Source organism: Carassius carassius, chromosome 2 (assembly GCF_963082965.1).
Source record: "Carassius carassius chromosome 2, fCarCar2.1, whole genome shotgun sequence".
NCBI lineage: Eukaryota > Metazoa > Chordata > Actinopteri > Cypriniformes > Cyprinidae > Carassius > Carassius carassius.
Window position 1 is genome coordinate 3,802,003 of NC_081756.1, and position 27,381 is coordinate 3,829,383.

At 38.0% G+C, this 27,381-nt stretch overlaps 2 protein-coding genes across 5 annotated transcripts; one reads left to right on the forward strand and one right to left on the reverse strand.

Moving 5' to 3' along the window:
* Positions 1–1,171: 1,171 nt before the first annotated feature.
* LOC132100281 (heterogeneous nuclear ribonucleoprotein C-like) lies at positions 1,172–12,352 on the reverse strand. Of its 4 annotated transcripts, none has more exons than XM_059505797.1 (10): positions 12,214–12,352; positions 10,101–10,135; positions 8,635–8,679; positions 6,788–7,053; positions 4,417–4,489; positions 4,272–4,337; positions 3,956–4,113; positions 2,968–3,081; positions 2,764–2,882; positions 1,172–2,684 (listed from the first exon to the last, which is right to left on the reverse strand). In XM_059505797.1, exons 3-10 carry the CDS (start codon positions 8,637–8,639, stop codon positions 2,586–2,588), a joined length of 900 nt encoding a protein of 299 aa, XP_059361780.1. In that variant the 5' UTR covers positions 8,640–8,679; positions 10,101–10,135; positions 12,214–12,352; the 3' UTR covers positions 1,172–2,585. The 4 variants fall into 4 exon arrangements, with proteins under 4 accessions (XP_059361780.1, XP_059361783.1, XP_059361782.1 ...); XM_059505800.1 differs by having other exon boundaries at positions 4,272–4,319; positions 12,214–12,351; XM_059505799.1 differs by having other exon boundaries at positions 4,272–4,322; positions 12,214–12,350.
* Positions 12,353–16,509: 4,157 nt separating this feature from the next.
* si:ch211-63p21.1 (uncharacterized) lies at positions 16,510–20,051 on the forward strand. The gene is made up of 7 exons (XM_059505801.1): positions 16,510–16,717; positions 17,406–17,504; positions 17,578–17,664; positions 18,413–18,490; positions 18,563–18,633; positions 18,711–18,882; positions 19,684–20,051. The coding sequence occupies exons 2-7, from the start codon at positions 17,433–17,435 to the stop codon at positions 19,900–19,902; spliced, it is 699 nt and encodes a 232-aa protein (XP_059361784.1). The 5' UTR covers positions 16,510–16,717; positions 17,406–17,432; the 3' UTR covers positions 19,903–20,051.
* The last annotated feature ends 7,330 nt before the right edge of the window (positions 20,052–27,381 follow it).

The following is a 27,381-nucleotide window of genomic DNA, read 5'->3' on the forward strand; positions in this document are numbered from 1 at the left end:
TTTGAGCTGCATATATTTATATTAACTTGATATTTGGCACAAACCTTAAAGACATGATGGAAATGACAGCTACAAAGTTTCATAACAGTATGTCACAGCGTTGATGAGATACAGCCTTTTCTGTTCGGCTCCTTCACATTTTCCTGTTTTATAAAACAACTGAAAACGACTTGAAGACTTGACTGAGTGAAGGAGGACCTTGTGAGAGATTTAGTTGATAATAGCTTAAACTGTAAGATTGTTAACCATCCCCATGACCAACTTTGCACAGTTGGTGACAGCAGAGGGTTTGAACGACGGACCACAGAATCAACACTATGAAAATGGAGAATAAGATACCCAGTAGATACAATCAGCACCTGAACTCTACAGGATTCGCTAGAAAACCACGGAGCACCATGTAAACACCAGAGTAATATTGAATCTCATACCGTGGTTCTGCCACATTTTGGGTCGACAGGTTTAAAGACTCCGGAGGTGAAATAGAAAGTGTTTTGTACAGTTTGGGTCGTGTTTTAACAGGTCTTCTAATGTTACAGCTACAGACAGATCGAAAGATGAATGTGAACAGACAGAAAAACAATCTCATGAAAAGAGAGACTCGTCTAGACCTGTTTGTCTGAACCTAGTCTTATCCCTACTATACAACTCACATCCTAAACAAACACTCAACGGGCTCTCAAGAAATCAAAAGATACATCTGTTGCAGAAGCTCATCTGAAATTGCAGGTAGTGTGCTACAGGCCTTTCATTTTGGGAGGACAGCAACACAAATGATCTAATTAAACATTCAAAAGCCCTACAGAAATCAGTGATGAACGGCAGGAATACAATCACCATTCAGAAACAGTTTACACCGAGAGCAGCGACCGCAGGGAACGCTTGAGTGACTCAAATTAATCAGCGTTTCTTTTAATTAGTTCATTGAAATGAAGCAAATTGATTTGCTAAAACCTTAAAGAGGTATATGACAAGGCTCTCTCAACTTGTAAGGTCGCAAGCACAATTTAAAGGCAAAAAAGTCATTGTGTTTTGTCGCGATTCATGTCTACTTGTTGGGGAAAATAAAACGTATTGGAAAAACCAATGCAACATTTAGCTGAAGATTCTGAAGCAGTTTATCACAGCAGTCGTTCCAGATTCTTACAATAACAGCCGACACGTCATGAGATTTCATTCATAGATTTATTGAAACTTATTACACAGACCAAACAAAAAACAGAAACGAACAAAAGAAAAGAAAACGGCAACAAACACAGCTTGTATTTATCAGAAGCAAACTCAGCTCTTAGTGTCACTGTACACAGATACAAACCCACGGGTAAAATTACAATGACTGTACAATCCAAACTTATTCACAAACTCAGTGACCCCATTATGAATATAAAACAGTTAAATCAAGCAGTATCTCTGAGAGGTTAAATAACATAACTGGGCCACACTGCCGCCCACTGGTCAGGATGAGTAACTCTACATTTATTTCCCAAAAGGGGTCCTAGAGGAACACTGCTGCGCCACAACCGACGCAAACAAACAAACTCCTGCTGGATGAGTTCAGATAGCTCAGGGTTTGGGGACTGAAGTCCGTCAAAAGCTTCGGGACTCGACTGGAAAGCAATCCGAGATCTAATAATTCTCTAGTATGTGTTGGGGAAGATGATGACGCTTAACAGAACCCTGCACAGAAGGGTCTCACAACCACAGGACTCAAGAAAAACATTGGTAAGGAAGGACTTTCACATGTATTTGAGCGCATCTGTGTAATATTAGTCTACACAGGCTGGTTAAAATGACCTCAAGACCATGGCAGAACCTTCCCAAACTCCAGCCACCATTATCACCACCGTAACTCATGCGGCGGCTTGAGATCTTAAAACCGATGAGAAGGACCTGAACGTGCCTGGAGTGGGACAGCGAATGTTTACTAGGCTTGACAATCCAATTGGTGCAAACCAATGAACAAGGTTACATGTACAAAATGCATGTTAGTGTCTCTTTAGGAGCTGTAATCTCCAAATTCGATGCATTCTGATTGGCTCATCAATGTGTCAATCATCTAGTGAACTTACAATAGTCATTTAGGATGTTGATTATTAGAGTTTGTCTTTAATGGGTTGCCAAGTTACAAAACTGTTTTTTTTCCCCCTCTCTAACCTTCATCCAAGCACAAACTATAACAGTTTTGGTAAAATCCAATCATAGCACTTCTAAGTAGTTCCTCTTCCATTTATTTTGCAAACACATCTAAGCCTTTGAGATGGCAGTATTAAAACAGCTTGGCATGGTGATGCCACAATGTCACAGCAATGAAGGAGATTTCACTGCAATTAAAAGTAGTTTCTCAATCCTAAAGCAGAAAATGTAATTTTATTTTTCTAAATGCAGATTTGGTTAAGACTGACGAGATCTCAGAGGACGCTGGCTGAAGTCCGGGGTTCATGCGATAAAGTGTAAAGCTGAGATTCATTTTCATGATGAGTCTTACTGTTCTGGACTTCTAAAATAAAACTAAGGGTGCATTGAAGGTCAGAGGATCTACTCTATATCTGATGGTGAGCATGCATGTGTGTCCGCGTCGGACACGTTTAAGAATGGTCTCCATTGGTGCTGTCTCCATCATCCTCTCCTTCCTCCTGCTCACCCTCTTCTTCCTCATCATCATCCTCCCTTCCTCGACTCTTGATCTGCACAAACCCAAAGCGACGGGTGAATACGAGCGAGCAGAAACGTGATTTCTGACGCTGTTGTCTGTCTCTCACTCACCTCCTCTTCCTCCAGCAGGTCTCCCTCGTCCTCATAGTCGTTCATGTCCGTGCTCTCGCGCTCTTTCTTCCCGCTGGAGTGCTGCGGGGAGGCTTCCTCTGGTTTAGAGCTCTTCACCTCTGTGCAGAAACACGAGGAGAGTGACTGGAAATGACAAGTGATTGTGCTTCAGGGCAGTAGGTTTATGGTCTGCGTGGCATGTACCTGATTTCTTGCTGTGGTCTCTCTCCATGCGCTCCAGGCTCTCCAGCAGATAGTCCACTTTGTGTTTAATCTGAGTCAGTTCTTTCTTAATGGTTTGTAGATCATCAGCTTTCACTGAACACACACAGGGATATGAATGATGGATACTAAACATCGGAGACATCCAAATGTGCACTACTCCTCACAAGTTTGCTGGTTAGATTTCGTAATGTCTCTTCTCCTCACCAAGGCTGCATTTATTTGATCAAACATACTGTAAAATCAGTAAGATTGTGAATTTTTTTTTTAGAATTTAAAATAACTGTTTTCTATCTGATTACATGTTAAAATTTATTTGTGATTTTCAGCATCATAACTCCAGTCTTCAGCGTCACATGATCTTCAGAAATCAGTCTAATCAGATGAGTTGCTGTAAAAGTTTGGGTAAGATTTTTTAAAAAGAATATATTTTTATTCAGCAAGGATGCATTAAATGGTTTAATAGTGACAGTAAAGAGACATTTATAATGTTACAAAACATAAGAATCTTGAAAAATAATCAAGCAGAAAAACTGACTGTAATAAATAACCATTATTAAAATCTAAGCATCAATATTATTAATGATAATATTAAATGAAGCAGCAAATCAGTATATTAAAATGATTTCTGAAAGATCATGCGCACTGAAGTAATGATGCTGAAAATACAGCTGTGCATCACAGAAATAAATTTAATTTCTAAATTAATTAATATAGCATAAAGGTATTTTATATGGTAATAATATTGTACAATAACAGTTTATTACTGTATTTGTTCAAATAAATGCAGCCCTACTTGAGTACAAGACCCTTATAAACAACAACAAAAGTTCCTCATTTTGACTGGAAGTGTATGTTAGAAAATTATACTTTGAACTTTTTAGTAGTGAACATAGAAATATAAAAAAAAAGAATATAAAAAGAGATATATAAAATGGAAAATATAACAAAAAAAAGAAGTGTTCCTCACTGGTGCGGGACGTGCGCTGGCTGCTCTTGGAGGAGAAGCTGGTTTTGGTCCTGCGGCTGCCGCCGGTGCTAACGCTAACACGCGCTCGTTTGGAGGGAATCACCGCCCGCGAGAGAGGAGGAGGAGGAGGGGGGACACGCGATGGGTACGAGTACATCCTGAAAACACACGCTCAGATTAACACACACACACGTTCCTGGAATCCTGCAATCCCAGTTCAGACAGACTACCAAAGCCTTTCATGAATAATAATAATAATAATAAATAAAAAAAGCTCTTTGCAAAGCATTTGATCAGTGAATCTGTAAGAGCTCACCTGTCATAGTAATCTCTCTGAAAGTCATAGTCCAGATCAAATGAGGAACTGCTGGAGGAGAAAACACTTCAATAATTAAGAGGGGTAAAAACACTCTTCCCCATAAAAATAAACCACAATCGAATGGAAAATATAAAACGCAAACCTGTACATATCTCCTGCAGAGCGTTTGATAGTTTTTGAACGATGAGGTTTTGGCTCACCAGCCAGATTAATATCTAAAACAGCAGAAAGATTGCACACACACACACACAAAATTGATATTGTGGGCTAGTGGTCACGAGACAAGTCACTTTGGATAAAAACATCTGCTAAATGAATGAATGCTAAATTTAAAGAAAAAAAAAAGTTGCCCATAGATTAGCAGGGAGAAATTTAACAGACACCTTAAACAATATAAAACATTTCTTATTAGAAATTGTGGAAGATCCCAGATCCCATTTCCCTTCTTCATTATCCAAATCTGGGTAAATATTGCAAAAACAAAGCAAGGGCACATTACCCCCCTAAAATGTTAATAATAATAACACAATTAAAACTAGATGTTGCATTAAAAAAATGCAATACTTTTAGATTAAGATTTTTCAATGTAACTGCAGATTTTTTTAGATATAGTTAAACTATTTTTACATTACACCAATGAGAATTTGGATGAAAGCATGCTATATTGTCATAATTATGTCCAAAAAAATATTTTAATAGTCCTAAAATTAAGTCTTACTTCAAACAAAATACATGTAATTCATTGTTCTTAAGATTTATTGGTGGACACATTCTTGACCGATTTTGTGAGACTCTTATTAATATGAACAGAAGAAAGTGCAACGCAAAGTATGTCAGAAGAACAACTCCCTCCTTCTAAATAAAACAGCCAATCGCCAATAGTTATGTCATCGCATCACTGCAGCTGCCACTTCCTTTAGAAACAGACCTGAGATGACGCACTTTGAATCGCTCATGTGCTTTGGCTGAACCAATTTGAAGACAAGAGAAAACATTCATGGGGCAATTCATGTTGGACTTGCCGATTCCAAATTTGTCATTTAAATGAGTTTTTGAGATTACGTTATTGTGCAATACTAGTAGATAAGCTTTGATCTTTCATGCCTGGAGGCATTGCAAATAGGGCCGCCAAGTCCATTGACTTCCCTTGACTTTGGATTTACTTTAAAGCTGCAGTCTGTAACTATTTTTTTTTTCAGTCTGTAATTATTTTTGAGCAAGTACATAACGGTAACTAGCCAGTGTTCAAAACTATCTCCTTATCTTAACGTGATTCGTAACAGAAAGCTTGTAATAATGTTTTAGAATTTAAGTGGTACTGGTATGTTTTCGTGGGAAATACAAACATGGTGTTGCATCATGACATCACGTCAGTATAGAAAGAGGAGTCCCGGCTAGCAGGCTAAATCACGTGTGAACGCTGCAGGTGGCGGATCGTTTTTAGCCTTTTCTCACAGCACCTGGAATAATTAAACTTGTAATTTTAGAACAAGCTCTAAGCAACACTAAATAGCTTTTTAAGATTAAAAGAACAATTTCTTTCAACGATGTTCGAATAGTATGCCAATTATAGATTAGACTGTACAGAACGTAAAATCTACACATAACACACAATATATATATATATATATATATATATATATATATATATATATATATATATATATATATATATACACACACACACACACATGGAGTCACGCAATGTTGATGTTAACATTAACCAATTGAGAACAAATTATAACAATACTAATATTTTGCACGGATTAAAGTTAGATTTTATCACCATTTGTACCATTTTTTTCTTAGTTGGTCAGAACAAAACTGGCAGATATGTTACTTGTTCAGATGACATTTTTGGGTGTAAGATCTTGTTTTGGACACTTTTTAAGATGATGTGCAGTGACTGACAGCCACACATACTCCTCAAAACCTTAGATTCATCCAAGCTGGAGCCGTGCTGATGCACAACCCACGTAAAGAAAATAATTATAAACTGCAAAAATAACAGCAATTGCGGGTTTCAAACAGAGGCTGAACTTACGGACTACAGCAAACATGATTATACGCAGTTCCTGAAAATAGCTAGTTTGTGTAGTAGTAGAGTTGCAGGGGACTATTTTCAGGCGCTGCGTAATATCATTGTGTCCGCTGCATGGTATAGCAGCAAAGTTCCTTGATTATTACACCGGAATAAGAGTATAGTTCCTAGCCATGTCGGCCTAGAAAATCACAACTTTTCATTTTCTGTCAGTCTTAGTACACGATGTGACTACAGAAGAGTCAAGTTTTAAATGGGAAAAAAATTTAACTTTTTGGTCATTTTTGAGCAAGATGCTGACAGTCTAATCAGATTCAATGATCTTTGTTAAGCTACAGCTGAAAGTGCTTTGGAAAATGAGCCTACCTTTAAGATTGTAGTATCTTCGGGTAACAAACCGTAATAAATGAACCTGAGATTTACAATGATCTGCATCAGTAAGATCTTCACAGTGTGATGCTACTCTACTTACCGAGCACCTGTCCGACGATCATCCTCCCATCTTCACCTGCGACCGCCGCTCTGGCGTTCCTCTCGTTGACGTACTGGACGAACGCAAAGCCTTTGTGCACGGAGCAGCCCACAATCTTCCCGTACTTACTGAAGATGGCCTCCACGTCGGCTTTGGTCACCAGCATTGTATTGAGGTTCCCGATGAAGACCCGGGAGTTCAGTGAACGTGGATCCGTCTTGTTGGTGACGTTACTGGCCATCAGGCTGCTGGTTGAAGGGGAATGACTGGGCAAAAAGAGAGGAATAAAGGGGATGCAGAAGATTGACAGACACAGGAAGGACAAATGAAAAATTAGCACATTGATAACATCATTAATAGCCTCATTATCTATGTTTCCATCCAAAGTGTGAAGTTAACTTGAGAAAAATTTGAATTTCGCATGAACCAATTTAAACTAATGCACCGTTTCCATTCCATGTGTTCAAAAGAATAAAAAACACCACTTTCTGGGAAACCTGCACAACATATCAGTATTAAAAATGGAAGTTGCTGCGAATGCAACAGACGAATTGCAATAATCACTGCCATGTAATCTTGGCCTGATGTTTGGGAACAACCATTTCAGTTCTGGAAGGTAAATGTACCAAACCAAATAATTTTGAATCCAGGATAGCTCAGGCATTTCAGAATTACTAAACAATATTTTGGATGATGTGTAATGCGATTGGTCTGCTAGTTAGTCCAGTTATCCAATCATATGTTCTGTTTTTGTTGCACGTTGAGGAATTTGTTCAGTAAATGTGCTTCTATTGGAGTTTATGTGCATGTAAAAAAAGATCCTTCTCAATTGAGCTCTTATTTTAATGTGCATTTCAGGTTTTATATACATGCAGCTTTTTTTGATGTTATCTATCAAAATGTGCATACATATGTGGATGAAAACATAGCTAGTGAGACCTGATTAGTTCTGGAAATCTAAAGTCAACATGAAACCGTATCCACAACACATTTTACTTTTTTATAATAACATGTTTCCGGTCTTATTGTAAGTGGTTCAATACATTTATTAGCTACTTCAAAATAAATGGGGCCAAATTTGGTTACATCATGTTGACTTTCTGTTTAAAATAGAACCACAAGAAGATTACTGCCCAGATAAATACACGAACATTTTCATTTAGTCCACTATTATGGATATTATCACAGAACAAGAGATCTGGGGGAAGAACATACACAAAAGACATATACAGTTTGTAACCATCAAGATAAAATCGAATATACATTGTTTCATAAGTTCTATCACCTAGTATGTTTAATTTAAGAGCCACAGCAGTCATATATGAAGCTTTCCTATGCTATAACGTGCATAGAGATACAATTAAAATCAAAAGAATCACATATCAACTAGACTGGCACGTATGTTGTAGTTTTACGCAGTGTGTTGTTCAATTGTGTCACAGGGGATGGCATTTATAACTGCATGAACCAGGGCCGGGCAGGTAATGTGGTGGTGTATGGCCAGCTTAGATCTCACGCATGCAAACTAAAAGTGAAACTTATTGCCTGCTGCATTCGAGATTAAATACAGAGGCATTATAATATTGCTTAGTTTATGTGTTTGACAGAGTAAAATGGGTGGAAATGCACTAAACAGTGAATTTACTGAGGAAAATGGATCTGGTTATGCGTGTGGAACGTTTTCTGTGCTTACTACATGTTTGAGGGGTAAACTGGTACTGGACTGGGGCATGTTTTGGTGGTATTTTTGGACATGTTTTTGGTGGTATTTTTGGGACATGCGGCCACATAACGTGCACATTGAGATACTGAAGTGTGCTGTTGGGGGTTGAATAGTCAGAACTCACTCCATTCTGTCTGTAATTCAGGTCGAGTCGTCTGTCTGCCTGATTCTGTTGGAGAGAAGAGGGTTGTTATTGGACACCATTGAGCTGCTGCTCAGCAGTGCATTGTGGGTGAAGGTTGTACTGCATGGGTGGGTGATGTAACCCACCGCACTTTCACGGACATCACACCAATCTCAACACTTTCCCAAGGTCAAACAAGCAGTCTAGTGTTCGGATGCTGCCACCCAGTGGTTGGTGCACACAAAGAAAATGAAATCCAGACAGATATCCCAAGTGAAACAGAACAGCCATGTCACCATAACGTATTTAAACATGCTCAGTGTCACATAATCTCTAACTAAAACTCTTTCATTTAAGGGAAAATTCTTAAGTGTCAAATAGAGTGACGTTTCCCAGTCGTGTGACGCAATCACATCCTACGCTAATGGAAAAAAAGACCTTTCACACCAACGTCAAGATAGATTAAAAAGGTCTATTAAAAGATGCTTTCGGCACATCTTAAGATGCACCATTAAGTCTGTATTATAACTGAACAAAAAGATGAATATCAGTGTGTCTGTAAGAAATTCCGGCTTTATAGGGATGAAAGCAGGTGAAACCGTCACTACAGGCCAATTATGGAACCAGTCAAAGGTCAACGCAAATTAAAATCTCCAAATCTCCTCAGGCACCAGGATAGATAGACCACATTTAAAGAAGGTTAGGCCCTGTACATTTCTATAATTGGTAGGAAGTTTCACAATAACGGTTACCTTTGCTTCAGCAATTTAATGATTAGTCAAGACATTTTCTGTGCCTCTTTCATTATCAGCATTACATAAAGTCAAAAGCAAATGGTTACAATTATCTTTGTTTTCACCCATGCCAATTAAAGATTCAATAGCATAAACACTAATTTAGGCCTGGTTTCACAAACAGGATTTAGACTAAGCACTGATATATTTCAAGATCATTCGGTGCAAGTTTCTGAAACAGCTCATTTTTTTCTGTGTCTAGGTTTAAGCCTCGTCTGTGAAACTGGAGATTAGAATCTTAATGATACTTTATATGAAACCAATGAGTTTTAAATGTGAAATTTAGATGTCTGTTCTTGAAATTACCTACAACAATCTATCACGGCAAGATGAAGACTTGTCTTTGCACTCATCTAACACAACACTACCATTAATCCAAAAATTAGGCTAGACCTCATTGTCAAAGGTTTTGATTCTCTCTAGGAGTGGTTTAGCAAACTGTAGCGTGTCTTTGAACATTAAAAGCCCCTGAAGCATGTGGTTTAGTGTTTTACTGCCCTTTGCTGATGCTGATTTAGACTATGAACTATTAAATGTCTTGACAAAAAAAATCTGCAAAGTCTACAGACTATTTAGAAGGTATTTACTCTAGGGTAATGGAAGAAGTACACACAGCAAACAGGAGTCTAGTCTGCTTAAAACAAGAGGAGAATGAAAGAAAAACCAACTTACGGATTGACGTGGTTCAAAAAAAGCTTCCTCAAAAACTACAAAAAAAGCAAAATGAATAAAATCAGAAAAGAACACCTTTAGCTCTCTAAAACAGGAAAAAAAAAATCATAAATTAACCAAATGCTTTAGGGTTGACAGACTTGAGACCTACATTATAGGAGTAATCAGATTTGGTTTGACAAATTTGGTGTAAAATGTGACCTCCCATGACTTTAAAGGGCAAAATGTCCAAAAGGCATCAACATCAGCATGTGGTGTTTAATCTAGACCAGGGTTTCCCAAAGTGTGAGTCGCATATTCTGCAACGAAACGCACTCCCATTTCATTAAACTACACGGTTCACACCAGTCACAGGACGTGACTCGTCTTTAAAGTGCTCCAAATGATGCTCTTAGCAATGCTAATTACCAATCAGAATTAACGGTAGGAAATGTACTAAATATTTTCATGGAACATGATATTTAATTAATATCCTAGTGATTTTTGACAAAAGAAAAATCTATAATTTTGAACCATACAATGTATTTTTGGCTATTGCTACAAATATAGCCCAGAGATTTAAGACTGGTTTTGTGCTCCAGGGTCACAAATGGGAATTATCATCCAGTCACACTGAAACACTTGCTTATGGTGCAAAAATAAATAAAAAAAGAGAGAAACAAGACTCAATTACAATAGATACACAATCATTTCAACAATTTCCAACCTTGTTGTCTAGAATCAAATTTGTGTTGTTGTTTTTTTGGGAGGGAGGGGGGGTAAAAAAATTTTAAGATTAATCATAAAACTTGGAAATACTAATAAGTGGTTGTACCCAATATCTTGGCATGTGAATGATTCCCATGTTTGGGGAACCCATGATCTACACAAATATATAACAGCTAAAAACAAAACTGGTCTTGACAGACTTTAGCTGGAGTATGATACTGATGTGTGTCTAGTGGGGAGCTGTGAGGGGAACATGATTTGGTGCATTTCACATAGTCATATAACATACACATTTAATGAAGACAGAGTAAGAAATACTTGTATATTCTATATCAAGCATACAAAGAGCCAAATTAAACCACTTTCTAACCTGAAATGGCACTGAAAGGAATGTTGAATCAATGAAATAAATCAGTCGGTATGGAGGGATGGGGAATAAATATATGGTTTTCATTTCTTCAAGACATTCTACAAGACAGCTATAAGAGATTTATGGGCTGAACTTTTGGATTACACACAAATATGATGCAATTCTGAACACATCACAGCATGAGGCATTGAGCACTTGGGCGAAGGCAGTAATACTGTGTGGCCTAATGGGCCTTCTTCAAACATTTATTTAATATTAATGCAACCAGCTCAATTCAACATTCTTGGTGTACTTTTAATGGAAAGATTGAACGTTTACATGATTTTGCACAGACCTGGGGTGCAAATGTAAAAAGTGTTAAGTTGTCCATGCATTGGTATTATTGCACGAGACAGAAAACGTGTTTTCTCAGTCCATTAAAAGTGCTGAAACAGAACTTGTCGCCTGGAGAAAGAAAAAGAAAAAAGGATAAAAACATTCGATTCCGACTGGAACGCAACGACCCTGAAAAATAAGAGCAAAAATAACGTGCAAATAAATGTATTAAAAAGGACAAGCTGACTCCAAATGTCTACAGACGAATAAAATGGTCTACTTATGTTGTGAAAATCAGTCTGTCATGTTAAAAATGGACTTAAAACGCGGTTTTATTCTGAATCCTGGACATGGAGGCAAAAACGAGCCCATCTTGAAAACACAACCAATGGTCCTTAAGAGCCATTTCCTCCACATTAACTTCAAAATCAAACAAACCAGCTGCTCTAGCAGAAGTCCTGCAAAAATGAGGTGAAAAATAACTCCTACGTTGAAAAATAAAATAAAAATCGTGCGGTCCTCTCAAAGCATATTTCTCTTTTTTTGTTTTTGTTCACTGCTCTATCAACGGCATCACAAAATGTACGCCACCAAAGCCAAGCAGAAAATGACCAGAAAAATGCATTAAAAATAAAAAACACAAAAAAATCTCCAAAGATCAGATTCAAAGTCAGTCAAAAATAAAAAAGCGACAAAAATCTCTCGAACCAAAATACTCACCGGGAGTTTAAGACTAAAAATGATTAAAATTCGGTGCTGTACTGTTTTGTGGATACAGTCCGTACCAGCTCGTTCAGTAGACACCGACCAACAGACGAAGGCACGAAATGGCGTCAAGGAAATACGCCCTGGAAACAAGCCCCGCCCCACTGCACTCATCCTCGAATCTTATTGGCTGCATCTCAACGCGCGGAAGAAACAGATGGAATTTATTGGTGGATTAACGCGTCATTCTCTTCTACGTCTATCTTTTTAAACAATGTTCGCGTTTGATTGGTGAATGAATGCAGGATTCGGCTCGCAGCATCTTGCTAATCGCTTTACAAATCTTTTCGTCCCATTTATGCAGTTAACAGCTCGTTAAATATCCGAAATAAAGTTGTTTAATAAAACAAAATCACAGAAATGTGTTATAGTAAATGTTGTAACAAAATAATTATGTTTACTGCATTAAAAACTGGTAAATTGCCTTTTTATTAGTAAACCAATTTAAGAGTCAAAAATATTCTAAACACACTGTAAGAAAAACTTTATTAATAATACTGTGGTAATTAACTATAGTGTTTTGATATTGATCTGTTTCAAGCATCTGTAAACCATTGGCACAAAAAGCATTAAAAGCACATACTTCAGAAGTTTAAAGTACTACTAAACAGATGTAACACAATGTCACTGAATGAGCATTGTCAATCATGTCATTATTGATTACATTTATTTGAAATTCTGAATCACAGGGAATTAAGGTGAAATTAATACAAAACAATGGTAGTTTAAATACCAATGTACCGTAAATGTAATATAAAATGTATAAAAAGGCAAGTCAGGTTATTTTGTCACAATATACGGGGTAGGCTAAGTTGTCACAATGGAAACGTAATGTGTTTTCCATCATATTTTAAGCATTAAAACAATAATGAAACAACAATTCATGAACAGCAACGATTCAGCGTGCAAAACTGACTTTTGATTCCAAGCCTCAGAATTGCTGAGATTTGTGTCAGCTTACTTACAACGCAAAAAAACAAAAAAAAAAAAACACCACTTCAATTTTTGGGAGTGAACACCTGCAACAGAACAAAAGTATCTGTATACATTTTTATTTGAATGTAGCTGAGGGATGTGGCAAAAATTACACTTGACTTGATGTCGTGGAAGAGTAGTCAAAAAAAAAGTCAAAGTGGAAAGGTGATGATGATTCAAGAGTCTTCAAACCTCCTCAAGTTTCTCCTGATTCTCCTTCAGTGAAAGAAAGTCATCCGTCATTACGTAGCTTCCTAATTAAAACTGATTCACTTTTTACAGATCCATGCATTGGCCTACTTCTTGTGAGAATTTGATGGATAACGTATTATTATAATATACATAGAATTAAATATACAACACTTAAGTATACATCAAATTAACTTAGAATGAAAAGTAGTGTTTCAGGCCCTTACTTGTGAAAAGTGGCCTTTACTGCATCAGACGTGCTTTGTTGGAGTCTGGGTTTGAGTTTCGGTGTGCTTTGACTCTGCTTCTCCTTCTCTCTCTCCTCTGTTGAAGGATAGCACACGAGTGATCTGTACTTCAAAGTCACTGAGGGTCTTACAAAACACCTCCGCACACCTTTCTCTCACCATGGTGCGCGGGCGACCGAGGAAGAGCAGGAACGAGTCGAATCTAAATGCAAGGAAAAAGAAAAAAATGGAGCACTGTCGTGTCTTTGACATTTACAGTTGCTTTTGGGAAGGGCTAGGGGAAGTCGTGGCCTAATGGTTAGAGAGCCGGACTCCCAATCGAAAGGTTGTGGGTTTGAGTCCCGGGCCGGCAGGAATTGTGGGTGGGGGGAGTGCATGTACAGTTCTCTCTCCACCTTCAATACCATGACTTAGGTGCCCTTGAGCAAGGCACTGAACCCCCAACTGCTCCCCGGGCGCCGCAGCATAAATGGCTGCCCACTGCTCCGGGTGTGTGTTCACAGTGTGTGTGTGTGTGTTCACTGCTCTGTGTGTGTGCACTTTGGATGGGTTAAATGCAGAGCACAAATTCCGAGTATGGGTCACCATACTTGGCTGAATGTCACTTCACTATTTTCTCAACCAGCGCACAGTGACCTTCACAGGCCCAGATGGACCTGCGTTGTCAGAAACATTATGTGGAATGAATGTGAACACTGAAAGAGAAAATAGTAAAGTAATCACATTTGAGGTTCTGTTTTGTCTAGATAGCTTTAGCTATTGTGGGTAAAGCAATAGCATGCAAACGAAGGAGAGTCTGCCGGCCTTGTGTGAGAGTTTGCCCTAACTCTACTCAAACCCCTTCACCTGTGCAAAACACACCTCATCATACAGTGGGCGAGTTATGATTGTGAACACATTTGTATACAGATATTCTCACCTTACAGCCGAAGAACGGCTCTGCAATTTCCTCTTTACACACACACACACACACACACACACGTAAAGCATGGAACAGAGATGCACAAAAACAAACACTACAAATAACCAGACATGACAGAAAACATGAGCAGAAAAGTCCTGCGATAAACCAGAAAACGGAAACATGATTGTGATGATATGTCTTCAGACAAATTAGCCACAGTAAAAATTGGTGTTGGATTTACTTTAAAACAATTATGTTTCAGAACTGTCAGCCGCGCCACAGGCATGTAGTCTTCACACAGAGTTTGAGTGAAATGGAGAGACACAGAGAAGACTGTTGACAAAGGAATTGTTAAATAAAGTTGTTATTTTTGTTTTCTTCGTGTACATACAGTATTCTCGTTGCTTCATAACGTTACAGTTGAATCACTTATGGCAGATGCCTTATTCTGATGATGTCTTTCATACTTTTCTGGACCTTGACAGAGTAAGTTACTTGGCAGTCTATGGGACAGTCACAAGCCTCCCGGTTTTCATCCAAAATATCTGAAATTGTGCCTAGTCCAGCCTGGTCATAGCTGGTCAGCAGGCTGATTTTAGAGGGGTTTTGTCCACTTTTTTAGCTGGTCAGGATGGGAGACCAGCTAAGACCATCTTAGACTGTAAGTCTGATAAGTCCAGAGCTTCGAGGGGCGAGTTTTAGGTAGAGAGGAAGGAAGTCCAGGAGGTGTCAAGAAGACAAGGTTCAGCTTGTTTCATTAGATATTATATAAGTTACTACTATAACAATTTATAAATAATATGAAAATATCACTGAATGGCACAATACAGCCTTTCTCAAAAAAAAAAAGATACAAAAGCTGTCACTGGGGCAGTACCTTTTTCGTAAAGAGTCTATATTGGTCTCTTAAAGGTACGCATTAGCACCTAAAAAATAGTACATAATAGATACAAAAGTGTACCTTTTTTTCTGAGTGTTGGGGATTCTGTTATTTTACAATCAATAGGTTGTTAAACTAGTTGCGTCTCATGTGGCTCTGTCTCCTAAAGCTGTTTGTGTTTGTTTGTGAAGCCGGGGAAGTGATTGGGACCGCAGGGCTGGATGTTGTCCATAACAGTGTTTAATGATGTTTAATTAGCTGGAGAGGGCAATCCCAGACCTCAGTCAGACGGGAATAACCGAGATGTTATTCATTACGATGTGAAGGAGATATGAGCTACATCTGTCCTTCAGCTGCTAGACTTCTGACTTATTATGATACAAATTGCATTGGTATGAATTTAGGATCTATATTTATTTATATTTATGGTGAAATGTATTAAACATTTTTATAATATAATCTTTTTTTTTTTCATTTACATCCTAAAAATTATTTGAATTGTTCTTTTTTTTAGTGTACCTAATTTAAGTTGATTTATTTTGTATCTAATTTAAGCTTACTTCAGTGATGGGAAGGTTACTTTGGAAATGTAATAGGTCAGACAGAGATTACAAGTTAACTTATTTAAAATGTAATAAGTAGTGCAATTATTTCAATTAGTTTATTACATTTGATCGCTTTTCTAAATTTCTAACTGATATTTTCAGCTGCTTATCATTTTCAGACATTTAAAGCAGGCCGGGGTTAACCTCACAGAAGATTACTGTCAGACTTTCAGAATCCTTCATCACTTTAATTAAGAATAATTTAATTTGAAAGCACAGCAACCCCAGAATCAGACTCTTGCAGCTCTTTTTACTTTGAGATCGTTCTGAGGTTAAATACAGGCCTAATCGTGAGATTTAAAGCCTTGTGTTTCCAATGATGGAGCTGTGGAAGCTACAGTATAATCCTCACGAAGACATTTGATTGGTCGTTCAAACCCGTACATCATCCGCGCCGCGGGAGCGCGCACGCTCCTTTACCCTGCTCCGAATGTTATTTATGGCACGCGCGCTCCCGCGGACCGCCCCGTTATTATTCGACGAGCGACTGACACCGAAACTACAATGTCAAACATTCTCGGGACACCGAGCGCTTCCGTGCTCGCGCGCGCAGGGGAGGACCCGTCCTGATTTCTTAATACACGCGCAAAATCTACGATCAATCTGATGGTGTTTCTGGAAGCTAAAGACTGAGATGATGTATCATCGTTCAGACAAGGTAAGTCAATAGTGTCCGCTTTAAGAAGTTCGCACACGGCCGCAGTTCTGTTGCGCTGATAAAGAACGATTAATGCGCTGTGCGCGTGCTTATTCAGCACGCAACTCTTAGTTTGCTGTTTGTTTCAAGTGTTTATAATGAGTTTAAATGATTGACAGCACCCTCATGTTTCAGCTTATCGGAGGTGTTGCGAAATTTAAATAAAGTTTTACGGAGAATAAAATACATTGCGAAATATCTGCGCTCTTCGAGCGGATAAAATACGTGAGCCTTTATTACGTAACGAGCGCGCGGGACAGATGCGCGTGGGACTGAGCTGAAATCATCAACGCTTGCTTTTCCTTTTAAAAGATGATACGAAGGGCAATAGAACAGCAGATTGCGCGGATGACAAATATATATTTATACACGCATTTCTAAACCAGGGCTTCGGTTTCAGACAGTGATGGTGCAACGTCTTAAACACTTGTCACGCGTATCACTGTCAGTGCAGTGCTTCAGAACTGAAACAATGTATCCACTGGACACCAAAAGTTTATAAGTCCATCATAATAGGTTAAAATGCGTTATTATTATGAGCGTTCAGCATGATTGGCCCTGCTGGAGAGCACACTGTACGTGCTGTAATCATGAGTGGAAGTGGTTCTGTTGGTGCAGTGCTTCTTTATTTATCCCTGGCCTCGTGTAGGTGGAAGTGTGAGTGAGTCAGGGAGACATGGAGGTGATTAGAAGAAAAGACTCAGACTCCAACGGCTTGTTCTCAGACAACTCGGACAATGACTGTGAGGTATGAACTCCATTATTGGAAAGGTATGAGTGTCATTATTGGACCTACACATGTGCAACTTCTCTTTCTGTAGCACTTGGGGGCTTGTGGGCAGACGACTGCAGTGTGTTTGTGTGAAAATACCCCCTTTACCAGCTTCTGTGATCAGCACCCACAGGAGGTGAGTGTTTGCATAGCTGCATGCAGTTATGGTAGTATTCACATTTTTTTCTTTTTCTTTAAAGTAATGAATACTTCTATACATCAAGGATGTATTCAACGGATCAAAAGTGACGTTAAAGTAATTTATAATGTTACAAATGTTTTCTATTTCAAATAAGTGCTGCTCTTTTGAACTATATTCTCCAAAGAATCCTATTTTTTTTATGTATCACAGTTTTAACTAAAATATGAAGCAGCACGACTGTTTTCAACATTGATAATAATCAGAAATGTTTCTTGAGCAGCAAATCATTATATTACACTGATTTCTGAAGAGCATGTGACACTGAAGACTGGAGGAATGATGTAGAAAATGTTTATTTTAAATTGTAAAAATATTGTACAATTTTACTGTTTTTACTGTATTTTTAATCAAATAAATGCAGCCCTGTTGAGCAGAAGAGGCTTCTTTCTAACATAACCCCCCCCCCCCCCCCCAAACAATATTAACCCAAGCTTTTGAACTATTTATAATTAAAATAATAAATAACTATAACAACAACAACAATAATAAATATCCAACATTTGTGTCTCAATATGTGGTACCAGTCACTCCTTCAATGTGAATTTATGGTATTTATCACCTAATTTACCATTTCATCATCTGTTTTGTCTTTGCCTATGCAAGCACTACAGATTAATCAAAGTCAATGGTTTGAATGAAAGGGTCTTACAGTCTGTGAATCCGTCTCAATGTCTGTCATCAGGACTCCAGTGTGAAGTGTGTCCAGTGCGGTAAGAACAGAGCCATGATCACCAGATACTCAGAGGGTTACGGCACAGAGGTGGGCGCATGTCTCTGAATGTATAAGCACAAGCGCGAGTGTGTGTGTTCATACGTGTGACTCATGTTTCAGGAGGAGTGTGTTCAGCCTCATCTTCAGGGAGACAGCGACGCAGACGCAGACATCGAGGACACGGACAGCAGGTGTGTGACTGACACAAACGCATGTGCTACACCTTGTCATCTTCTTCAGCTCGCTTTCTGCTTTGTGATTCGCTTAGGCTCCAGATTGTGGGTTCCCTCCAGCGAATCAGCTCCCGGAAGAGAAAGCGTCAGCGAATCACGCGGCAGGACACAACGGAGAGCGAAGACGATGGTGGGCGGAGCCACAGGACGCACCGCTGGAGTCTACGGCTCAGTCCCCATCGCGCACATAACAAGGCCATCCTGGAGGTGAGCGACGTTCAACAACAGCGCGGAACGATATCGCTGAAATATACAACTTAATTATCATCCGAAATTAATTTGTAAATGTGTTCGAAAATATTATGCGAGAAGTACAATAAATGCAATAATATAATCTAGATAAAATATTTTCACTGATTGTTTTTCACTAAATAATCTAAAAAAACGTATTTTTGTTTACCTCGAATGGTGCGTTCACACGAGTGAAGCGCGAGTGATTTATATGTTAAGTCAATGCAAAGACGTGAATAGACATCCAGTGGCGCAAAAGATGTGGCAAAAGTTTCGCGCAAGTTGCGTTTGGTGTGAACGCCCCATAACATTACTAAAATACATAGGAAATTTACAGAAAAAAAATATTTATTTTATTATCATTAATATAGACCTACTATTATAGTTTTTCATTAATATTTTTATTTATTTTTATTTTAGATTGTATCATTTTCACTTTTGTTAAAGTTTTGGTAATTTTGTTGTGTGTTCTTGGAAATTTTTTTATACATTTGTCTAGATTTTATTAAATATAGTTTTCACAATTTTTTCATTTAATTATTTTAGTACTTCAAGGTAACTAAATGAAAATGAGAGATTTTGCCTTGGCAACTAGCTAAAATTAAATACGTTTTTTTAAATAACATTGATGTTTTGTATCTGTTAGCATTTATTACATTTCAAGTAAACACAAAAATAGTTTTATCAGTATTCTGAACCAAATTATTGAAGAAGACAGCTTGAAAGACTCCAAATTGACTGGATTCCTCTTCCTTTCTTTTTTTCATTGTCTCAAAGGAGAGCATTTCTCAGGTGCGGCCGCTGGTAATCTGCCGCTGTGCAGCGCGAGAGACTCAAACCGTCACAGACGACAAACCCGACAGCGGAAAATGGACCCTGGCAGTGTTTCCCGTCCCTCTTTCTCTCCCTGTGTCCTGTTATCTGCTCATCGTCCCTCTCTCCGTATCCATCATCATCGTTCTCGTGTCATTCCTCTTACCGTTCACAGATACTTGACATTGCCTTAAAACATCGCTTTTACAACCCTCTTCATCATATGAATCAATTAACCTTTTAGTTGTGTCTACATGTACAGTATATTAGACCCTTTATACAGTGTGATCTATAGAAGCTTTGGTAAATAACTATGAGATAAAAAGTAATAATTGAGACACACCAAGTCAATTATGAGATAAGAAGTCAAAATAATGATACATAATGTCACAATTATGAGACAAAAGCGGAAAATGGTGACATAGTCATAATTATGAGATAAAAAGACAAATTATGAGATAATATTTGAAATTTTGACAGTAAGTCCTAATCGAGATAAAAGTGTTAAATTATGACAAAATCATTTTGACATTCGAAGTCATAATTATGAAATAAAAAGTTACAATTATGATATACTAATTCAAATTTATGAGATAAAAATTCGAAAAATTATGACAGTCATAATTAGTAAATAAAAATATGAAAAAACAATAAGAAAAAAAAATCATTATGAGAATTATGATATGCTTAAACAAATGTATGAGATTCAAAATTTACAAATTATGACATAACTTCATAATTAGAGCATAAAAATGTCAAAGTATGAAAAAAATCATTATGAGACAAAAGCCAAATTATGAGATAAAAAGTCATAATTTATTTCAGAATTATAGCTTACTTTTTATGTCATGACTATAACATCCTGTGTTGGAATTGTGCTTATGTATTATTTGGACAAAAAAAGCCATCAGGTTTATTGACAAAAAGCACATTTGTATGCACAAAATTACAGTGATTTGTACTTAAGTGAGGGAATACGGTGCCAAAAAGTTGTTTCCACATTTAAAAGTGTTGAATCATAAAGGTTTTTTTTTTTTTTTTTTAAGGCATATCTTCACAAGAACAAATGACTGCAATTATCACCAATTACATTTCACATTGAAATGGATTTCATTGGCTGTAAAAAAACAAACAAACAAAAAAAAAAAGCAACAAAGCTCAGTTTGATTGGCTTAGCAGCTTAGTAAAATGAAACACTATATAGGCTTATATTTTTATATAATAGAAAACGTTTATGTAATAATGACTTGTGAAACATGAATTTGGAAATGTGGAGTATTTTTTCCTTAGAAAAGAAATAGAGTAAAAGTTGCAGTCTCAAAATTACTCGAGCCGAGAACATATTCCCAAATTAATGCTTAAGTATATTAATGAAGTTCAATGAAGTACTTTAACATCCCTGCATGTGCTCTTCAGAAGATCTTATAGTCATATGATTAATCAGATTTCAGTATAAATGCTTTTCTCTTTGCAGAAACTTTCACATCTGTATTTAAGGCCAAGATGCAATGCATTCACATTATCTTTTACTTTTTCAATGTGATGGACTTCTGAGTTAACAAGAACATAAAATGTAGATCAGGATTTGGTTGTATTCATCAAGGTTTGATGCAGAGGTGTAAAGTGGGCTTTTAAGTGATTTTGAAGAGGTTTTTTTGACCTGAAGCATGGAGGATGAAGGTCAAGTTCACCCTCATCAGCTATCATTGTCATGAGCTTTAGTACATTACCCAGCATTGAATAACTTCACTAAGATTTTTCAAAAGGCTGAGTCACCTACAAAAGCAGCTGAAAAGCTATTTGGCAGCCTTGACATCAAGTGCAAAAGAAAGCTGTTTCAGGGATAAAGAAATTTCACTGAGAGATTTAGAAAATCATGCACAATAAGACCAGGAACATTAGTTACCCTGGGCCACAAAATCAGTCTTAAGTCGCTGGGGTATATTTGCAAAAACAGCCAAAAATACATTGTATGGGTCAAAATGATAGATTTTTCTTTCATGCCAAAATCATTAGGAGATTAAGTGAAGAACATGTTCCATGAAGATATTTTGTAAATTCCCTACCGTAAATATATCAAAATTTCATTTTTGATTAGTAAAATGCATTGTTAAGAACTTCATTTGAAAAACTTCAAAGGCGATTTGGAATTTAGAACAGTATTTAGAATTTTTCAGATTCCAGATTTCCAAATAGTTGTATCTCTGCTAAATATTGTCATATCCTAACAAACCATACATCAATGGAAAGATTATTTATCCTTAATTTCGAAAAACTGACCCTTACGACTAGTTTTGTTGTCCAGGGCCACATTTATGAAGAATGTTTCTTTCATGTTGACTTAAACATCAGTAAAAGCAGCTCAGATCTGCATCTCGATGAAGAGAATCATTCCTTGTGTCTGGTGAACCTCGCAGTATCAGAAATAGAGCTGTTATCTAATTCTTCTTGCTATGTGTGTGTGTGTTTTTGTTAGGGGGGGTGTGTAAGCTTAGGCCCACCGTCACATGTGGGCTGAATCTATGCAAGTGTCAATCTTTTTTCAAACTCTTGTTTTTGTTTTTTCGTGGTGTAGATAAGCTCATATAAGTTTTAATTCCTCTTGCTTTTGCCATCTTTCGCCTGTTCCTGAATCTTCAGACTGCCATTCATGGATTTGTGTAAAGGGCTGTTGTTTGTCTCACTCTGGCTCACTGTAAAGGAAATGCAGAATTTCACAGACAGTGACTCATCTGAATCTTCTCCAGACGCAATATTCACTGCCAGAAGCACAAGTAGAGTCAGGTCAGATGAGTTCAGACTAAGGTTTCCCATGATCCTTCATCATTAGTTCATTATCTGAGCATGAACATTCACAATTGTCCACTTATTTTATCAGCTGCACGTTTATGTTGAATATTATCGCTATTATAATAATTGACTAGCGGTGTGCATCTGTACCTCATTCCAGCTCATTTTAGATTTCATATTTATTCATATTTGCTTATTGCTTTTTTCCCTTTTTATTTTAAATGTTTTCTCCTTGTGAAAATGGTATTGTAAAATGATTCTGTAAAATGAGTATCTGTCTAGATTTTAATAGAATTAAAATTATAGTTTGACAGCAAGTCTCTTATTTTTTCTTAAAACACAACAACATATTTAATAATCATTTCCAGTTGGATTTCACAAAGCATGAAAAGAGCATTTCAACATGAAATCAAATTAAGAAATTATATTTTGCTTATCAAAAAATTAAGCCTACATTTCAAAAGAATAATGAAGCTATAAAGATATGAAGATATAGTGAAGCTCAAAATTACGTATAATTTCTCCATTTACAGTATTTGTTGAGTTTCAGCACAAAGTCCACTCATGGTCCGTAGATGTTGCTTTTCTTTGAAAGAGGTTTGTTTGTCATTTAAATATGAGCACTTGTCCTTGCAATGAGAGTGAGAGAATGAATCACTCAAGTGCCGCTTTCTATTTTCCCATAAGGGTTTGTTTGTTTTATCAGTTAAAGTCTCTCAAATGGATGCCATTTAGGTGAAATTTCAGTGTTGCTAATTTAGATACTTTTTGGGTATTCATGTATTAATAAGGCAGGTAGGCCCTAATAGATCTTAGCATGAGCATATTCTCTCTGTCTATCTCTGTGGCCTCTTGGTATCTCCAGCAGGTTTCCAGTCCAAGGATGCTAGTGACATTTGCTCCTCTGTTTGTAGCTCTAACAGCGCCACATGTTTCCATCGGCTTTCTCATGCATTCATGCTTCCAAAACATGGACAGACAAAAGACACAGAACATGGATGCTATTTCAATCGAAGAAGCATTTAAACAAAATACATGTGCAATTATAATTACCAAAGCATTTACAAAAGAGAGGGAAAACAAGAAAAACTATTTTCAAGTCTATAAATTGCTTGTTTCTATCTGCCCTGGGCCTCTTGACCCAGATAACATTCCCAGGCTGTGGAGGAGAAACATGATTCTACTGACACAATCAGAATTTAATGCCTCAAAGCATCACATGCTCCCTGCACTCATTCCAAAGTTTCTTGTGGCCCAGAACTGAGCCAGAAGCACAGTTAATGGCAGTACCGTGAAGTTGCGCTTATAAAATAATCTCATCACAGTCTTGAGTTTGAGGAAAGGCTACTGGTCCAGCATCAGTACAAAAGGTCATTTATTTCAAGATGTTTTAGGTGTTGCATGACTGAGCGCTATGGATTTCAGCACTATAAACCAAAAGTATCATTTAAGGAGTCAAATTGTCAGAGTCAGTCCATTATTTTTAGCTTGGGAGACATTCTCTGCCATGATGTTCACTAAGTTGACACAAAATGGCTTTCTGTCACACTACTGTTACTGTGAAAAAGTGAGAAAAGAGAAGACACGGAATAAACATAGACAACAGTATTCAATAATCCAAACTGGGGAAACATGGAGCAAGCAGGAACATACATAGAACAACGTTGAGATTTAACACCGGACAGGAATCAAGGGGCAGAACATACTTGAAATACTGAACTTAATGAGGGAATTAATGAGACACACCTGAGATCAATGAAAACAATCAAACACAAGGGAAAACTAGATCACGGGGAGCACATGGGGAGGGAAAACACAACAAAACAGGTCCCTAACCCTGACATATCATTCCCTCTCCTGAAAGGCACATCCTCGCACCTTACAAACAACAGAGGAAGGGACTTGTGGCAGTGGCGGATATAGAACATTTTGCATGGGGGGGGGCAAAGGGGTGGAAAGAGGTCTTGGCAGGGTGGTAGGGGTACATGGAATCCCTATATATGAATTGCTTTAAAAAAAAAACCACAAAAACACTTTTAAACTACAGTAGTTATTGTTTAATCATGCCCTTACACACTACAACGTTTTTTAATTCACAACACACACACCAGTTATGTTTAGACTACTTAATTCTATTGTATTTGTTATTTCCCCAGTTGTAACCTGGTTTCATTGCTGTGATATCTGAGGAATTGGATTTAATAGGACTGCTTAGGCTTAGCTAATCAAATGATCGATCTCCTAACTGGCACTGTATTGTGTGTTGTAACGTAACAGCCCAAACTAAAATTGGGTATTTTTATTTAAAGTAATTAATTAATTATTAAAGCGATTTAAGGGAATAAAGAAAAAGAAAGGCTTGTTGTATTAGTGAAATAATTGTAACTATTTGCAACTAAAATTTTATTTTTAATTTACATAAATGAATCAAGGAAATTATGAATTCAAAAAGGCAAAATTTAATAAATAAATAAAAGTTGAACTTTTCTATTGTAAAACAGTCAAATGTTAAATGATCTACTTACATTTTACCAGGCATTTGTTAACTTATTTAACAATTTTGACATTGATGAGCTAGACCGCTGAACTTTTAGTCTTCCTAACAACAAACAGAGCGTTGCGTAATGTAGTGCATCAGAGCAGCATCAATAATAATATCAAGTGAATCTCTTATCTGCATCTTAAGTTTATTGCCAATAATAATGACAGGTTTGCGAACGTGAACTCGGTGAGCTCGCGCAAAACACATCTTCAGCACAGCGACTCATTTAAACGCCTCTGATTGGCCGATGTGATCAACAGACATGTCTGTGATTGGCTACAATGCTCAACGTTGCAAAAGCACGTCAAAAGTACCTTTAATGCAAAGGGGAAAATATAAATAAAAATGTAATATGCAATGTTCATGATTAGTTAATCGCGGCCGCTGTAATCTTATTCACATTTGTTTTTCTGATGAATTGTTTTGCTCTGTGAGAAAGACAATTTAACAAAATATTCGGGGCTTTACTAAAAACTTTCGGGGCTTAAGCCCCATTAGCCCAGCCCTAGCGCTGCCCCTCAATATTTTATATTTTTTATTAAGCTGTTCTTGTCTTTACTAAAATCAAAATCAGGCTAATCAAAGAGAAGAGTGCTCTTACAAATCACGAGGGAGCGATTTGACCGCTGATTTTGCCTAACGTAATAGACTCGCTGTTTTTGCTGATGCTGAATCGTCTTTAGCATACAATACATTCATTACAAATGTAACTTTAAGTTAAACGTGTGTTTAAACTACACCTGGGGAAACTCACTTCACCTTCAGAGGATCTGTCCGGGGCAGTTCAGTCTCTGGTTGCAGGGCCACCGCACCGAAGCAGACTCGCTGTGTATGAGCCAGACTGAGCGAACGCCGCTCTGCACGTTTGAATCAGGGACGTAACTAAGTATTTGAAGGGGCAGGGGGGAAGGGCGAATAATACATTTAAAATTAAAAATTAAATTGTTCACTTTTGGTAAATGTATTGGACATAGTGGTGGGTTGTTTTTGTAAGTACAGTTTTTGGATCATTAAAGTTAGGGGGGCAGCTGGGGGGGCAAGGCTCTAGAGTGGGGGGGCACCTGCCCCCCCTTGCCCCCCTGTAGATCCGCCCATGACTTGTGGGAACTTGGGAGGAGCCTCAGGAGGTGGACAAACACCCGGGAGGGGGTTTGCAGTCAGAGTTCAGGGAGGTGACGAAGGAGGGAGGAGCCAGAGCGGACCAGACAGAGACTGTTGAGGCTTGGAGCTGGTGGAACCCAGGCCACAGTCATCATGGGGACCCACGGTGGAGCCAACAGAGGGAGGAGCCATGGTGGAGGAAGGGCTGCCGACTCCAGGGAACTGACCGACGGAGGCAGAGCAGGTGACGAAAGAACCTGAGGCAGAGACAGAGAGCTGATGAACCAGGGCGATGGGGAGGATCTGGAGGGCCAAGGCAGAACTGATGGCTCAGGCGACCGATACAGAGGCGGGGATCCAGAAGGCCACGGTGGAGCCGGAGCGAAAGAGGACCAAGGTGGAGCAGAAGGGAAGGAGGAGCCAGATGGAGCTGGAGGGATGGACGGACAAGGTGCAGCCGGAGGAGTGGAGTCCTGAGGCGATGGATAGTTGATGACAGACCAAGATGGAGCTTGATGGAAGAGGGAGCCCAGCGGAGCCAGTGGACTGCTAGCTCATGGCGGAAAGGGAACTAGGAGCCATGGTGGAGCCGATGGGTCAACGGGCTGAGGCAGAGTCCAGGATTCGGAGGCTGGAAGTGGAGACAAGGGATTATCCAGCCACAGTGACGATAGAGACTGGCATAACAACATGGCTATTAATGAGACACACCTGAGATCAATGAACTTAATCAAACAAAAGGGAAAACTAAAACAAGGGGAGCACATGGGGAGGGAAAACACAACAAAACAGGTCCGAATCCTGACTCTTTCAACAGCCTATTTTACTATTTTGTTTTTTCAGACCAAGTGAAACAGGAGTCGAAGAATAAACCGCATCATATGAGATGGGATGATTTAAAAAAAAAAAATTGCAATAAAATGCACTGGAAAAATAGTGCTAGGTTAGACCAGAAATGTTTTGATGCTGGGAAAGTGTTTGGAAAACACTATCAGATATCAGACTATCAGACAAAACAAGTCCTCAAATTAATATTAAAATAACCTGATTTTGTTTACACAATTAAACATATAAACAGACAGGTGTGCAACAAATAAACAGTTTATTAATCAGCACTAGGCACTCTATATTTATAGCATAACTACACTATAAGCAGCCAGTCATTTTTAGATACTTGAGATATGATCTTATTAAATGCTTGAGGTAAAAATAGCATTATGTTTTTTGTG